General features: G+C 35.8%; 1 protein-coding gene across 2 annotated transcripts in view; it reads right to left on the bottom strand.

Moving 5' to 3' along the window:
* Nucleotides 1–18,461, bottom strand: part of HNF4G (hepatocyte nuclear factor 4 gamma) — a 134,940-nt gene that overhangs the window by 18,003 nt on the left and 98,476 nt on the right. Inside the window, exons 1-3 of one of the 2 annotated variants that reach the window (NM_205811.3) lie at nt 11,412–11,587; nt 7,508–7,679; nt 3,613–3,707 (exon numbers count right to left, since the gene is read on the bottom strand). In NM_205811.3, the coding sequence (NP_991380.2) occupies nt 3,613–3,707; nt 7,508–7,679; nt 11,412–11,547 (403 nt within the window). In that variant the 5' untranslated portion in view covers nt 11,548–11,587. 2 annotated transcript variants of the gene reach the window in all.

Genomic DNA, 18,461 nt, shown 5'->3' with positions numbered 1-18,461 from the left:
GAATGGAAACAAAGTCTGTACCCTCTGAATTATGTACCCTAATGCTTTACCCAATTTTGCTGGAAAGATAAGACATTAAACTATCAGAGTTTATTTCTATAATTATTCTTTTTAAAAGAAATTCACCAATGTGTAACTAAACAAACTATTACCTATCAATTCCATTAATTTGAAAGAAAAAAACTAAACTTTTTGCCTTTAAGAGCATGCTGCAGTCCATGAGGTCACAAAGAGTCAGACATGACTGAGCGACTGAACTGAATCTTTAGTTGGAGTGAATCATTAATATTTTATTTTAAAATCATATTTACTGGTAGCTTACTTCCTCTTTCTTAAATACTGTCATTGACTTTCAGCCTAAACTGACTCATTTGGAAATGTGTATGTGGAGATAAAACATTAAAATGTAAGCTATGTTTTATGGATTTCATTATATGATCAATCTTTAGAAAATGCTAAAAGATATTGTGACATTTGTAATCTTCTTGCTGATACTATTTTTGACATAAAACCATATTTATGTATGTTTCCATTTAACTAACCTTTAAATTATGCTATTACTGTAAATAAGAAGTATATCTACTTTGAAAGCAAACAATTACTTCCTAATCTATTTAGGAAAAATTAAGAATGCTCAAACTACCGCACAATTGCACTAATCTCACATGCTAGTAAAGTAATGCTCAAAATTCTCCAAGCCAGGTTTCAGCAGTATGTGAACCATGAACTTCCAGATGTTCAAGCTGGTTGTAGAAAAGGCAGAGGAACCAGAGATCAAATTGCCAACATCTGCTGGATCATCAAAAATGCAAGAGAATTCCAGAAAAACATCTATTTCTGCTTTATTGACTATGCCAAAGCCTTTGACTGTGTGGATCACAATAAACTGTGGAAAATTGTGAAAGAGATGGGAATACCAGACCACCTGACCTGCCTCTTGAGAAACCTATATGCAGGTCAGAAAGCAACAGTTAGAACTGGACATGGAACAACAGACTGGTTCCAAATAGGAAAAGGAGTACGTCAAGGCTGTATATTGTCACCCTGCTTATTTAACTTATATGCAGAGTACATCATGAGAAATGCTGGACTGGAAGAAACACAAGCTGGAATCAAGATTGCTGGAAGAAATATCAATAACCTCAGATATGCAGATGACACCACCCTTATGGCAGAAAGTGAAGAGGAACTCAAAAGCCTCTTGATGAAAGTGAAAGAGGAGAGTGAAAAAGTTGGCTTAAAGCTCAACATTCAGAAAACGAAGATCATGGATGGCATCTGGTCCCATCACTTCATGGGAAATAGATGGGAAAAGAGTGGAAACAGTGTCAGACTTTATTTTTTGGGGCTCCAAAATCACTGCAGATGGTGACTGCAGCCATGAAACTAAAAGACGCTTACTCCTTGGAAGGAAAGTTATGACCAACCTAGATAGCATATTGAAAAGCAGAGACATTACTTTGCCAGCAAAAGTCCGTTTAGTCAAGGCTATGGTTTTTCCAGTGGTCATGTACGAATGTGAGAGTTGGACTGTGAAGAAAGCTGAGTGCCGAAGAATTGATGCTTTTGAACTGTGGTGTTGGAGAAGACTCTTGAGAGTCCCTTGGATTGCAAGGAGATCCAACCAGTCCATTCTGAAGAAGATCAACCCTGGGATTTCTTTGGAAGGAATGATGCTAAAGCTGAAACTCTAGTACTTTGGCCACCTCATGCAAAGAGTTGACACATTGGAAAAGACCCTGATGCTGGGAGGGATTGGGGGCAGGAGGAAAAGGGGATGACAGAGGATGAGATGGTTGGATGGCATCACTGACTTGATGGACATGAGTCTGAGTGAACTCCAGGAGTTGGTGATGGACAGGGAGGCCTGGCCTGCTGCGATTTATGGGGTCGCAAAGAGTTGGACACAACTGAGTGACTGAACTGAACTGAATGCATTATTCAATGAGCAGCATAAGATATGCTTTAACTATTTAAAAAATAATTTTATTTAACAAATTGTAAAATTATTAATGGAAATGTAGAAGTGTTATTTGCTTTTCATATGGTAGGAACGAAGCAGAGATTCAAGTAAAAATGAATGAAGATAATTGATAATGTATATAATGAATGCCATAAACAACCAAATATGTCACTAGAAATAAGTCATGTTGAAATGAAAGTGTTATAACTTTAATTTTGTGAACTTTATTTTGCCTTCTTTTTTGAGACTAGCAACTAGTAAAACTAATGGAATTTTTTTTTATGTATTTGTACTATACAGATATGATTTGATTTAATTTTCTAATAGTATGTGAAATAGTTTTGAAAAATATCTCCTTGTATACGATAGTGAAAGGCACAAGCATATCGCAAAATGACAAGCACAAAATCTTATAGCAGCTTGTTGTTTAGTGACTAAGTTGTGTCGGACACTTTTGTGACCCCATGGACTGTGGCCCACCAGTCTCCTCTGCCCATGGGATTCTCCAGGCAAGAACACTGGAGTGGGTTGTCATTTCCTTCTCCAGGGCATCTTCCCAACCAGGGATCAAACCCTACTCTGTCTCCTGCATTGCAGGCAGATTCTTTACTGCTGAGCCACAGGGGAAACCCCCTTATAGGAGCTGCTGCTGCTGCTGCTGCTGCTGCTAAGTCGCTTCAGTCGTGTCCGATTCTGTGTGACCCCATAGACGGCAGCCCACCAGGTTCCATACCTGGGATTCTTCAGGCAAGAACACTGCAGTGGGTTGCCATTTCCTTTTCCAATGCATGAAAGTGAAAAGCTAAAGTGAAGTCGCTCAGTCATGTCTGACTCTTGGCGACCCCATGGACTGCAGCCTACCCGGCTCCTCTGTCCATGGAATTTTCCAGTCAAGAGTACTGGAGTGGGGTGCCATTGCCTTCTCCGCTTATAGGATCTATTCCCTGCCAAATATTTAGATGTGCTAAACACATCTATTGCTAAATTAGCTGTAGTTAGAACATAGGATAGTATAATTAGATTATTTAATATGTTCAAAATGAAATTACTTCACATTGAAATACAGCATCTAGTCTATTGTCTCTGTTCTTAAAGAGAATATAAGCTCCCTGAAAGGGGGGATCATTTTGTCTATTATGTTCACTACATAATAGTGAACACTATTATGTACACTAAACCTTGGCACCAACAACAGTGTTTGGAGAGCAGCAGTGCACGATAAATTTGTTAGATAAATAAATTAATATGTGAAAAGTCAGTCAGTGTTCAGTGGATGTTTATGAAACAGATATTAAATTGTTATTGCGATTAAAAATGCACTTAAAATACATTAAAATGCATCCTATTAGTATATTTTGCCATTTATCTTTTGAAAAAGACACTGGAATGTTTGTTAGACAATAATTTTGTTGCCAGGGGTAATGCAGTAGTGGACAGAATGTGTCAAGTCCGTCACCAGGTAAAAAGACTGGTTCCATCACTTACCAGTAAGTATCAGTGTCCTTGAGTAAATTCTTAAACTCAAGGAATTGCAGATCCTTCATTGAGGAAAATCAGAACTCATGTAAAGATTATTGTGATTAAATGAGAACATGTGTGTATAGCATTTTTCATCAATAATTAATTATCATTATATTATATATTATTACCTTCTTTTTTCATTCCTGCTCTAAAGCATTTTCTTAATCGACAGTATCTACATTGATTCCTTTTGTCTTTGTCAACAACACATTGCCGACTGAACCTACAATGCCAAAAAAAAAAAGATATATTTGCAGACAGTTATCATTTATCAAAAAAGCAAACAGACAGACTTTTAAAAGTATAGTTAAATTTAGATCAACAGAAAAAATGTATAAGGATAATTACGAATTTTCGAATCTCATGATCAGCATGAAAATACAAGCCTAACTTCTCATGCAATATTTCTAATAAAACAAAACTGAATGGTATCTCACTTTTGGCCAGTATCCATGGTCATTTCTAACTTGTGCCATGAAAGCCAAAGTCAGATGAAAAACTTTAGTATACAAATTCTAACGCTTACTACTAATGGTTTCAGTGTGATGGGGAACTTCACTCCTCTGCCCTTCCATGATTTTTCTATGTAAATATTCTTCTGGTAGTTTTACCTCATATCTAATTGGAGTTTACTCTAAATTCGAAATTATATATCAAAAGGCAGTTGAATAAAGCATTAAGAATACAGTCGCTGTACAATTAGGTACCACTTCACACCCACTACCATGGCTAAGATCAGGAAAAAAACAGATAATAACAAATGTTGATTAGGACATTGAAAAATTGGATGGCTCACACATTGTTGGCTATAATATAAAATGATGTGGCTGCTTAGGAAGAAAGTTTGGCAGTTTTCAAAAGGTACACAAGAGTTATCCTATGACTCAGCAATTCTTCTCCTAGGTATACCCAAGAGAAAGGAAAACATATGTTCACACAGACTGTTGTACATAAATGTGCATAGCAGCATTATTCACAATAGCCAAAAAGTGGGGACAACCCAAATGCCACCAGATGATAAACATATAATGTAAACAAAACGTTGTGTACTCACAGAATGGAATATTATACACTTGGCAATAAATAAGAATGAACTGATGATACATGCTATAACATGGATGAACCTTGAAAATACTATCCTAAGAGAAAGCAGTCAGACACAAAATGTCACATATTGGGTAATTTCACTTATATCAAATGTGCAAAAGATGCAAATCTATGGAAATAGAAAGTAGACTAGTAGTTATCCCACATTGGTGCGGAGGGAGCTGGGGGAAATGGGGAGTAACTACTAAACGGTACTAGAGGTTTCTTTATAGGATGCTGACATATTCTAAATTAATTATAGTGATGATTGCACAACTCTGTGAAAATACTAATAAACTAAATTGTGCACTTAAAAAAAAAAAGGACAGTCTCTGGAGTTGGACCTGAACTTGATTCCCAGTTCCACCATACATTGTCCATAGAACTTGGGAAGGTCATTTGACATCCCAAGTCAACCCACAATTATAAAACAGGGAGGACTTGCCAGCACAGGTTGTTATCTGAACATACTTAAAAGACTTTGAGATTAGCAAAGCCTAAACTTTAAAAAACATTTTTGCCCCTAAACTTACATCAATATAAACTTTTCCCAATGGAAAAATTCACAGCATTTGCTTAATATCGGTATACGTAAAGAAGGCTAAGTTGGCAGCAGTATTCATGATGGTGTGTTGGGAGGAGTAAGGTTGTATGTGTTGTTGGCCTATTTTTTAAATTTCCAAACGTTGTATGGAAACATTCCTTTCTCACTTTTCCCACACAGGAAGGGTAAAAATCTTGAAACCTATTTCTGTTCAAGAGTCATTCTCTGACTCTTAGAATTTGTTGTTGGAGTGCTCAACTCCATATTCTGTAATAATCTATCTGGGAAAAGAATCTGAAAAAGAATAGATATATGTATATGGATAACTGAATCACTTTGTTGTACACTTGAAACTAACACAATATTGCAAATCAACTACACTCCAAAATAAAAGAAAAAAATTAAATGGAAAAAAAGTTACTGTTTTTAGTTGCTTGGATAGCCTGTGTGTGTGTGTATATATATATATACATATACATATGTATACATATACACACATATACGTTTCATCTTTGACAGCACATATGACTTAAAAATTGTAAAAATATTGTTTACATTTTATTTTGTATTTATCTCACTGTTAATCTTTTAGAAGCATTCAATATTTGAGGGAATCATACAGAAAATGCTTTTGATGGAGTAAATCCACTTGATTTCCTTATACCTCTCAAGTTTGGCTGTATATAAAAGCAAGAAATACTTTTCTTTTGCTTACCAAGAAGGTTTTAAAAATAGTTAATTTACATTGTTAAACCTACTTTAAACTCTCTTATAAAAATTACTAGAGAACACTAGTTAGATATTTGTGAGTTATATATTAACTTTTCCACATCCCTAGAAGTCAAATGTCATCATAATGTGAGAGAGTTAACTTCTTCCTAAATATTCAACTTGTGCCAAAAACACTTTAACAATCCTACACATGACTTTCAAAGACAGAGCAAACAGATTTCTCCTGTTAAAATCAGTCACCTTTGAATAGCCCATACTTAATAGACCGTATCTGCATTCAAGAACTGTTATTCTGAACATTAAAGGCGAAATAGCTAAACCGAAATTGTGATGTGATGTTTACCTAGATATTATTTTTTTGAAAAAACCTACTAGAAATGTGACACATATAATTAAATAAATTTTAGACAAAACATTAAAATTAATGGCAAAATTGTCATGAGAAATATATTTAACATTTTAGAGCTGAAAATTTCATTTTATTTATGAACATCAAGAAGCTGCCAAAATCATCTGCACTTTTACAATTTTGTTTTAAAGATCAGGATGTGATGATGCTAAAATGATAAGCAATGTGCAGAAAAACACACAACCTGTGAAAGCATTTAAATATGGATTTACCTATGTCTACTGGTATACAATAAAAAACACAAGGAAAAGACAACACCAAATTTCAGATAGTAGTTACCTCTAGGAAAGGGGGGAGGAAGAAAAAGGGAGAGGGGAGGTGTCCACAGGAGGCTTCAACTGTATTGGTTTGAACTGGGTGAAAAGTATGTGGATGTTTTAATATATATTTTATAAGTCTAAAATGTTTCATAAAAAAACCACCCGTGTGAATGCATCGTATACACATCCACACGCACTCACTTTTTTCCATTGTTTTTTTTCCCCTTGTGCTATACACTAGTTATTACTAATAACTAATAGGCGTCATTGCTGCTGCTGCTGCTGTTGCTAAGTCGCTTCAGTCGTGTCCGACTCTATGCGACCCCACAGACGGCAGCCCACCAGGCTCCGCCGTCCCTGGGATTCTCCAGGCAAGAACACTGGAGTGGGTTGCCATTTCCTTCTCCAATGCATGAAAGTGAAAAGTGAAAGTGAAGTCGCTCAGTCGTGTCCGACTCTTAGCGACCCCATGGACTGCAGCCTACCAGGCTCCTCTGTCCATGGGATTTTCCAGGCAAGAGTGCTGGAGTGGGGTGCCATTGCCTTCTCCAATATACAGTAGTATACGTTTGTCAATCCCGATTTCCCAACATATCCCTCCTCCCTGTCCAGGTGTCCGTATGTTTGCTCTGTACGTCTGAGTCTCTACTTCTGCTTTGTAAATAAGTTCACGTGTACTGTTTTCTTCTAGATTTCATGTATGTGTGTTAATATGCAATATTTGTTTTTTATGATCTACTTCACCCTCTATGACAATCTCTAGGTCCATCCACATCTCTGCAAATGTGACACAAATGCACAATTCTGTTCTTTTATAATGGCTGAGCAATATTCCATTGTTTATATGTACCACACATACTCACTTTTAATGGAGCTTATAAATTTTGTTCTTAGAGTTATAGAACTTCGAAAGCTCTTTATTCCCTTACTTTTTGCATGGCATTTTGAAACATCGCTAAAGATCACCTTTCTGGAAGGAGCATTTCAAGTACCTGCAGGAATAAACGTGACTCTTGCGGATGCTGCGTCTGAAGAAACCCTTGCACCCATCACAGCTGGAGGCACCATAGTGCTTTCCTGTTGCTCTGTCCCCACATATGGCACACAGACAGTTGACACCGTTGTCTGCGGTATTCATACTTGTTGTCTCTGGGACAGAACTATCTGTTAAAGAAAGAGGAGAATGCAAGTTAGCACTGAGTATTTCATATAGGAATGGTCCTGCTAAATATTCAGGGCTTCCCTGATGGCTGAGTGGTAAAGAATCAGCCTGCGATGCAGGAGACACAGGAGACTCGGGTTCAATCCCTGCGTGGGGAAGATCCCCTGGAGGAGGGCATGACAACGCACTCCAGTATTCTTGCTGGGAGAATTCCATGGATGGAGGAGCCTGGCAGGCTACAATCCATGGGGTCACAGAGAGTCAGACACGACTGAGTAACCAAGCAGGTGCACTAGTTATTCATGGGCATGAAATAGTCCATTCCTCAGCTTCTGGGATGCTCCACCCCAGTGCTCTCTCTTTAACCACTAGCTGCTTCTGCCAAGTCTCCATTACAATCTCCCCACTCCTATTTCTGAGGGTTAGACTTTGGGATACCACAGGTCTCAGCCCCTCAATCATACCCTTTCCCTAGAGAAGTTCATCCAGTCCCATGTCATTAAAAATCATCTGTATGATGAAAAATCCCCACATCTTATCTTTAGTTCTGATGTTTCCTATGGGTTTCAGTCTGAAATACCCACATAGCTCTTGAATAACTTCACTTTTGAGTTTAATAAGAACTGCAAATTAATGTATCAAAAATAGAACTCATTTTTTTTTCTTCTAGAACTCATTCTTCCATTAGTCTTCCCTAGTCAGTTAATGGTACCATCTGGTACCTACTGCCAGTAATCTTGGCCTCTTCACTGAATTATTTCCTTCACTGCTCATATCCAATCAACAAATAATATTTGAAATATATATTGCATTCACAAATTTTCACCCTTTCACTATAGCCACCCTTATTCAATTAAACATAACCTTTCCCCTGGATTATTGCAACAGCTTCCTATCTAATTTCTCAAATACTTCCAGCTTTGTTCCCCTACTGTTTATTGCCCCAAAGCCTCTAATGTGCTCTTGGCATAAGAAATTCACATCATCTTAGTCTTCTGCATCCAATCCTTAGGTATAGAATAAGCCTACACATCTTCCCATGGCCTGCAGAGCCCTGAGTGTAAAGGTCCCCCCTCCACCTCTCTGATCCCATTATTTCACACTATTTTTTATCCTGTTCCTTAGTCCTCAGTAATGTTGCCTGTTCCCCTGCCCAAGCCTTGAAGTCTGTTCCCATCTCAGAGCCTTTACACTTGCTGTTTGCTCTGCCTGAAAGGAAGCTCTTTCTCAAGAATTTCTATGACCTGGCTATTCAGTTTCTGCTCAAATTTTACATTTGCTGAGAAACAGTCTGCAAACGTACATCTAAAAGAGTCATCTACCATCTGCCCTCAAGTAGAACCCAGAATTCTGCTTATTCTTTAAACTAACCACTTCACTGTCTAAAATTATATTATGTTTTGGTATGTTCATTTATTACCTATCTTTCCCCACAGAATAAAAACTTCATGATGTCAGAGGATTTATCTTAGTTGCCCCTCTGTCTTCCAGCTCTAGAACTATGCCTGACATAAAGTGATAACTAATTGTTTTAAAGAAAGAGGCTTTTAAAAATATACATAGATATTTTTACTTATTTCTTAAATTAGTTAATATTGTTAACTACACAAGATGGTTGGATGGCATCACTGACTCAATGGACATGAGTTTGAGTAAGCTCTGGGAGATGGTGAAGGACAGGGAAGCCTGGCATGCTGCAGTCCATGGGGTCGCAAAGAGTTGGACATGACTGACTAACAACACATCTTTATGGGCTTCCCAAGTGGCGCTGGTGGTAAAGAATCCACCTGCCAATGCAGGTGACACAAGAGATGCAGGTTTGATCCCTGGGTTGGGAAGGTCCCTTGGAGGAGGGACTGGCCATGCACTCCAGTATTCTTGCCTATAAAATCCTGTGGACAGAGAAACCTGGCAAGCTACAGTCCATGGGGTCGCAAGAGTCAGACACGACTGACAACTGAGCACACATCTTAACACATCTCTATGTACTCAAAAGATATTGAATATATAAGAATATAAACTTAAATTGATCATAACATTATATAATAATATAAATATAATTCATTACTATATTCCCATTTTAAAAAGATAAAAAACTGTCATGTCCCAACTACATTCTGCGACAATATATGTATTCTACTTACTAATACTCCTGAGTTATGACATATATAACTTCATAAAACTAAAAAATATCTTCAATGAGAATATATTTAAGGCTAATCATGTGACATTTTAGAATTTAAATGCTAGGAATTTTTCTTTTCTTAACATAAATAGAATAGATATTAGAAATACGGCAAAAGTATTAAGAATTTATTGTGTTCTGGAAGATTATATGGAAATACAAAAAAATATTCAACTCTTGATTCCAGTTTATTGTCATATTTACATATTACTAACAAGAAACTTACACATTAATACAAGAAAACAAGTTAGACAACACTTTAGAAATAACCAAAAAAGTCAATTGTTTTAGTAAATATGGTAAGTCATTCCCTATTATTTAGTGATCTATAGCCTTTAAAAAATTCATGAGTCAACTGAAGTAAATACTTTATTAAATACTTCTAATCAAGTCTAAACATAAAGTTTCAAAATAGTGACTTCCTAATAGTTGTACTGAAAATTGATTTTAACTCTTTTGTGCTGCTGCTGCTGCTAAGTTGCTTCAGTCGTGTCCGACTCTGTGCGACCCCATAGACGGCAGCCCACCAGGCTCCCCCGTCCCTGGGATTCTCCAGGCAAGAACACTGGAGTGGGTTGCCATTTCCTTCTCTTTTGTGCTAAAATTTCATAATTCATCTTCTGAATATTTCTAGAAATCTTCCTACTAATAAATTATTGTTGTTTATTGTTAATAATACAGCTGTCACAGTCATCGAAATTGTACACCACAGTATAACCTCAAGGTATCCTGAGTACAAGATACATTTTCATTTCTGAGCTCAGCATACACATAAATACACACATACACACATTTTTCCAAAGCATACATAATTAGCACATTTTAGGAATTCTAACAATTATAACTGATCTTGGACAAGATTTTTACTTGAAAAATATACCTAAATTCAAAGTCAATGGTAAACTGTATTCTATTATATAAAGACATGAGCTCTAAACAAGTCATGTCTTATTTAAAGTTAAAATGTTACAGTAGATAAATACCAAGAGCTTTGTGAGGCTAAACATTAGCTTGTCAAGTACGGTTATAATATAAACTCTTCTTTCTTTACATATTTGTGTTCAAGGCAAAAACTTGATAGTAATTTTAAATACAGTTTCTCATCAGCAGTCATCAAGAACTAGAATAATAAAAGGAGGAAGCAACCAGTAAAACTCTCCAGGGTTCTAAGGAAACTTTTCTATATGTCATTTAAAATGTTGCATAGAAAATACACTTTACAGGCAATCTGCCAATATAACTCATTACTGTGATTTACAATAAATAAAATAACTGCTGAAACTACTCTTTTTACCTGGATGGCCCATGACAGAATCCCAAGGTTACTTTATGACGCATAACTAAGCTTTTTCTATCTCAAACATAAAATAGCCGTAGCAGTATTCATTTAAATTTTGTGATGAAGGGCAAAAGCCTCAAATTTGTGCACTGAAAAAGCAAACCCTGAATTCTCTAGCAGTAAAACGCAGAGCTGCCCCCTAGGAATCTCAGTTTTAATTCTCTCATTATACTTACTTTTCTTTTTATCGGCAAGCAGATGAGAACTTACCATTTGAATTATACAGAATCTGCATAGTGTCAAACTCCAAAGTTGTGTAAGTGGGGTCCAAGACTTCACTGTAATTTGCCATCTCCATGTCCAGTATCGGTTCCGATACCCTCATCATTGATTTAGAAACACACATACAAGTGGCACCACAGGCCCAGACTGCGTGATGGCTGTTGGGCTTCCAATCCGTGAGTGATAATCCAAAGTTAACTGTAACTGAGTGACTTATGTGCTGCAGTGGGAGGGGCTGTAAAACTGTAAACTCCTTCAGCAGGCCATATTCTGCTTACTTCTTTTTCTTTTATGGCAAGCAATTCCTTGTGATAATGTTGGAATGCTTCATGGAATCACCTTATCTGAAGTGCTTAGTGGACTAACATGATTTCCTAAATTGATTTCCAGTAGACAATAAATGATGTCACTAAGAGGATTAAAAATAGAAAAGAGAGTATCTCCAGTTTTGAACCATCATTAGAGCCTGATTTATCCCATTTAAGTGGCTGAAAATGCATGCCACAAGTTCTGGAAAAAAAAAAGGGGGGGGGGCTGATTTGTCATAAATTTGGTAAGTCAAAGACTACAAGTTAACACTTAACATAAGCACTTGATAATTTTAAGTTTTCTTACCCATCCAGCAAAGCTGACTTTATGTTGAGGAAAAACAAATTTGTGGTTTGAAATGATAAGGGATTTATTTATGATACATTCTAGTAGAAGCCTGGACATAGCCCTAATATGGCCTGAAACTATCAACTTATGATTCAGTGTCCCTTGAAGGTTTGTAAATGGGCAGAATTAGTACAGTTGCGAGTATCTTGCAGGCTTTCAATAAATAATTGTTAGACAACCCAGAGATGTTCAGAAGCTTGCCTCGGTGTGCCACCTGCATGTGTGCTAAATCGCTTCAGTTGTGCCTCTTTGTGACCCTATGGACCGTAGCCCGCCAGGCTCCTCTGTCCATGGGATTCTCCAGGCAAGAATACTGGAGTGGGCTGCCATTTCCTCCTTCAGGGGATCTTCCCAACTCAGAGACAGAACTCACATCTCTTACCTCTCCTGCACTGGCAGGCCACCTGAGAGCCCTTAAAAACTGCTTTCAGGAGACCCCTTGGAAAAGATGTGCTCGAGGCTGAATACTAGTATGCAATGAAGACAGGGAAGGAAAGAAAACTGGTTCCTCCTTCTCCATAGTGGAGAGTCCATGGATAACACTAAAACTAAAAACTCATGAAGCAGTATGTCACTTAAAGTCATGGGCTGCTGCTGCTGCTGCTAGGTCACTTCAGTCGTGTCCGACTCTGTGTGACCCCATAGACGGCAGCCCACCAGGCTCCCCCGTCCCTGGGATTCTCCAGGCAAGAACACTGGAGTGGGTTGCCATTGCCTTCTCCAATGCGTGAAAGTGAAAAGTGAAAGTGAAGTCGCTCAGTCGTGTCTGACTCGTAGCGACCCCATGGACTGCAGCCTACCAGGCTCCTCTGCCCGTGGGACCTTCCAGGCTAGAGTCATGGGCTAGTAGTGGGCAAAACAAAAAGAAAAAGGAAGGAGGCTAAAAGAAGCCCCTCTGAGAATGATGCCCACTAGGTTTTTTTGTTTGTTTTTTCTTTTGTAGAATTCTTGGGAGAAACATTGTAGAATTAGTTGATTCTTAAATGTGTGCTTCTATAACTTCAATAAAAATAAAAATAACAAAAAGTCATAAGTAAACAGTTATTCATGCATGAATATGGTTTCATTTCTTTTCACTTTAAATGGCAATTACATTCTCACAATCTAAGTAAGATTATCCCTAACGTGGGGATTTACACATTCCCGTCACCAACTTTCTCACATCTAACATCTCTACAGTACACTGTATCGTTTATGTGTATATGTGACAAGGAGAATTTAGAGAGTGGGAACATTGAGAAGACAATATTGAGATAGTGTCATACGGAGTGAAGTAAGGCAGAAAGAGAAAAACAAATATCGTATATTAACGCATATATGTAGAATCTAGAAAAATGGTATAGATGATCTTATGTTGCAAAGCAGAAATAGAGACACAGATGTAGAACCAATATATGGATACCAAAGGGGGAAATGGGGTAGGAGGAGTTGGGAGATTGAGATTGATACCTATACACTACTGAAATTATATATACAATAGATAACTAATGAGAACATACTTTACTCAGTGCACTGTGGTGACCTAAATGGGAAGGAACTCCAAAGCGGAGGGGATATATGTACATGTATGGCTGACTCATTTTGCTGCACACTACAAACTAACACAACATTATAAAGCAACTATGTTCCAATAAAAAAAAAATTTTTTTAATGAAGTTACTGGAGAGCTAAAAAAAGATTATATTTCTACGTATATAAATATATTTTTTATTAAAAAAACATATTTTGAGAAGATGTTTACTAATTTTATCTTCTAAGAAAGAATTTCAGTCACATTTACATTATAAAAGAATTTTATTTTCCACATTTTAAAAAGATTACTGCAAAATAGTATTTCTTATTCAATTTCTCAATACCATAAACCTTGTGACTATTACATCTCAGAAATTATTATATTTTTCATTTGAGAAGACTGGCTTCTGAAATTCAAAGCCATGTGAAGAACTGTGAAGAAAAGAGCAGAGTCATTTTAGCAGTCTGAGTCACTATATCAAACAGTGATCACTGGAATAGCCCTCTTGCCTTCATAGTCTGTAGCACTTGTAATTGTGAGGATAATATTTGGGGGAGGGAAAAATTTTAGGGGCTGATTTTGTTTACAAGTTTAACTGTAGTAATTCAGTTTTTGAAGGGAACAGCATGCAAATCCTGTGGTTTTCATTTGCATGAAGTAGTTCTCATTTGTGCTGAGGCAGCACAAACCTGTTGTGTTACCTGTAAACCCAAAGAGTGTATGGCACATTGCCCACATTCTTTCCCATGCATGCAGTGACTGACCAATGCTGAGGTATGTCACCAATGGAAGGGCACCAATAGAAGGAAAAGAGGAAAAGAAAAAGGTAGAGAACCATTCGTTTATAAGACTGCAAAATACTTAAGAGAAATGTGGTAAAAAGAAACGTGAGGACATTTCTCACAGGAGAACAGGGTTGTCATAGTTCATTCAGATTTTGTTTTCCGTCTACTCCATCCTGTGCTCATGGGTAGCATCATCATGGATCAGGGCATTGCCGTCAAAAGTGGAAGGAGCTTTAAATTCATCTCAGCACAAATCCTCAAATTTGGCTTTCAAGATGAAACCCATTTCCCATCTACATTATTGTAAATTATCTTTCTTATTTTGTGGAGTAAAAACTTGAGAATTTCCAGAAGATATAGTAGATCTAAATAGGAAGCATATCTCCTCAAGAGGGGGCACTCTTTCTCCTAATGATATTCAGATGTGGAAATTCCTACAGCATTCAGCCAGCCTCACTCTAGGGAAGGAAAGACTCTTTCTTTTCTTTATTTCTTCAAAGAAATTACAAAGTAGAGTAGAATTCCTCTTTACTTAAGTTCTAGAATTAGTAATTTACTGAATTAGTTAGACAAATAAAGTAATTGAACACAGAATCATAAAAATGGTATATCCACACTTAATATGTGTAATTGCTACTGTTTTGTTAGATACCTAAGACCTTTTATTTGAGCAAAAATCCACTCTTTGGAGTTCTTTTTTTAAAATTCAAGTACAGCTGGTTTACTCATGTTCTGTTAGTTTCTATACACACCAAAGTAATTCAGCTTTATATATATATATATATAATTCAGTTATATATTATATATAATATATATATATCCTTTTTCAGATTTTTTCCATTATGGGTTATTACAAGATATTGAATATAGTTCCCTGTCCTCTACAATAGGACCTTATTATTTATCTATTTTATATAAAGTACTGTGTACTTGTTAATCCCAAGCTCCTAATTTACCTCTTCCCACCTCCCTTTCTCCTTTGGTAACCACAAGTTTGTTTTCTATGTCTAGGAGTGTGTTTCTGTTTTGCAAATAAGTTCATTTGTATCATTTTCTCAAAAGTCCATATATAAGTGAAATCATATGATATTTGTCTTTCTCTGATTGGCTTACATCTCTTAGTATGATGATCTCTAGGTCCACCCATTTGCTGCAAACGGTATTAGCTCCTTCTTTGTCTTGGCTGAGTAATATTCCATTTTATGGATGTACCACTCTACTTTTTCCATTCACCTGTCAATGGATACTTAGTTTTCTTCTGTCTTGGCTGTTGTTAACAATGCTGCTATCATCATTAGAGTGCATTTATCTTTTCTCTCTTTTTTAAAATATTTTTTGATGTGGAACATTTTTAAAGTCTTTATTGAATTTGTTACAATATTGCTTCCATTTTATGTTTTGGTCTTTTGGTCCCAAGGCGTGTGGGATCCTAGCTCCCCACTCAGGGATCAAACCTGCACCCCCTGCACTGGAAGGCAAAGTCTTAACCACTGAACCATCAGGGAAGTCCCAAGGGTGCATATATCTTTTTGAATTAGAGTTTTCTCAGGATATATGTCCAGGAGTAAGATTGTTGGATCATGATATTTCTATTTTTAGTTTTTTAAGGGACCTCCATACCATTCTCCTTGGTGGCTATACCAATTTACATTTGAATTCTTTATTATTTGTTTTTTTATAAATCCCATACACTGCCTTTGATCTCTCATATTTTTTTGGAAGTGGAGAAAGAAGTCAAAGCTACTTATAAAGCAATCAGAATATGGAGGACTTCTAGAATTTTGTAGTTTTTGAAATACTTAATATATTTTGATCAACTTGCTTTTATTCACTTTCAAAGTATTTCCCGTAGTGTTCATAGGGAAATCTTTTTCTTTTTCCACTCATGTTTCGTTAAGTTATGCAAATTTAATTAAATTATAGAATTAAAAAATAAGAATAAATGACACTAACACACTAAGTAACAAATACAAGTAACACTTGATAACTATACAGAGTTGATGAGATGGTCAGAGGACACTACAGGACTATTCACAATAACCACAGTGGAAACGGTATAAATGTCCATCAGTGAATGAATGGATTAAAAAAAAAAGGTGTGGTATATAATGGAATACTATTCGGCCTTAAAAAAGGAATGAACTGATGATACATATGACAAAACGGATGAACCTTAAAAATATTAGGATAAGTAAAATAAGCCCATCACAGAAAGACAAATACTGCATGATTCCACTAATAGAAGATATCTAAAGTAGTCATCCCTGTAGATTCAAAGAGAGGAATAGTGGTTGCCTGGAGTCAACAGGACAGAGAAAGAAGGAGTTACCAATTAATGGATTTAAAATGTTAGTGAAGCAAGATCAATAAGCTCTAGAAATCTGCCATACAGCATTGTAATAATGTATCACACAACTTGAAAATTTGTTAAAAAGGTACACACTCAGATGTTCTTAGCACAATAAGATAAAAAGATTTATGATGAAGAACTGAACTACAGCATGGGAAAATGACAAACCACACTAGTAAACAGAGAAATGTAAAATAAAACAATCAATATTCTTTAAAACAAAAAAGATACCTTTTCCTTAAGGAAAGTAACTTACCCTAGAAACTATTAATAATTAACATCTTCCACAAAGGAAGTTGAGAACCTGAGTCAATACAGAGAGCTGGCTAAGTAGATACCAGTTAGATTTTTTTCTTGAATTGATTTTAACATTAAATAATTTATACTTAAAAATAAATCTCTATTCTTCCATATGAAAAATCTTTCTACTTTTAAAATTCATCAGGCTTCATTCAAATATTTTTATTTGCTTAAAGAGGAGTAGGGAAGGACAATGAGGAGAATGAGAAAGAAAGGAAACAAAGAGATAATGTAAAAAAAGGTTACACAGAAATAATTTTAGTCATGGTTACGTTTGGATTTTTGATTATGCATCATAATCAAGCAAGTGTCACACTCTTTGATATTTGTGTTTTCCCATTCAATACTGATTATGGCATTTTCATAATTTAGTAACTGATTTTGGGAAACATGTCACTAGGCACAATTGAACAAAATAAAATTATACAAATTAATTGTATAGAATGTAGATGCATAAAACAGTTATGGCATTTGCTTATATATTTTCATATTAAAATTCATTCATTTTCAAGAAAGGGACAGATGAAAAGTTCAGGGAGCTTTTCATAATTGCTTCATCAGGCACTTCTTTTGGATAAGTTCATTAAGGCTACATTTAAGTAGCTGTAAGAAAAAAAGTATTAATTTTATGCTTCGGTGATAAAGAAATAATTGTCCTTAATAAATGGGACTTATGTTATTAAACATTCAACACAAATTTATGAGCAATTTTAAATTTACTTCTTATGGTTTAATTGGGAGAGTCACCAAATATTCATGCTAATTTCTGACAGTAATTTGTAATAACATTTTCTAAAATAGAGATATATGAACTTAATCTACATGCACAAATATAAATATACATGGTAAACTATGATCTACTGAAAACTCTTTAAACAAAGGTCACTTTGCAATATCTATTTTGTACACTGAACAAAATGTTATGGTTTTTTAGTGTGATCTCATAGTTTGCAAACTAAAATGTACCTTCTTAGGCCTAGTCAGCTCAAGTACCTCAGAGAGAAAGAACATTATTTGTAGATAAAGGGTTGATTTTAAATAGCACAACTAACATTCTAGAAAAAGTTTAAAGCAAGTTTCGTAAACTGGCATGTGAAATATGGTATTTAAACTTCTTTAGAGCAATATAACAAGAGATGAAAATAGCATAGTATTTAAAGAAGACAACTCAATTTACTACTGACTAACTACTCAAGATAATAGCTGAAACATTTCTATCTTATCTGCAAGACTATTGAGCCTGTTAAACTGTTCTATACTTTATATTTAATTGAATCATTCCTTCTGACCATGATTTAACATAGAAAACAGGCTAATAAAAATTACAGTTATTTTTATAAAATAATTTTCATGAAAATAATTTGGAATATTAATATTAAAACATTTTATTTTAAAGTGAAAGTTGCTCAGTCATGTCTGACTCTTTGCAACCC

This window comes from Bos taurus, chromosome 14 (assembly GCF_002263795.3).
Source record: "Bos taurus isolate L1 Dominette 01449 registration number 42190680 breed Hereford chromosome 14, ARS-UCD2.0, whole genome shotgun sequence".
NCBI lineage: Eukaryota > Metazoa > Chordata > Mammalia > Artiodactyla > Bovidae > Bos > Bos taurus.
This window is presented reverse-complemented; position numbering and strand designations above follow the sequence as displayed.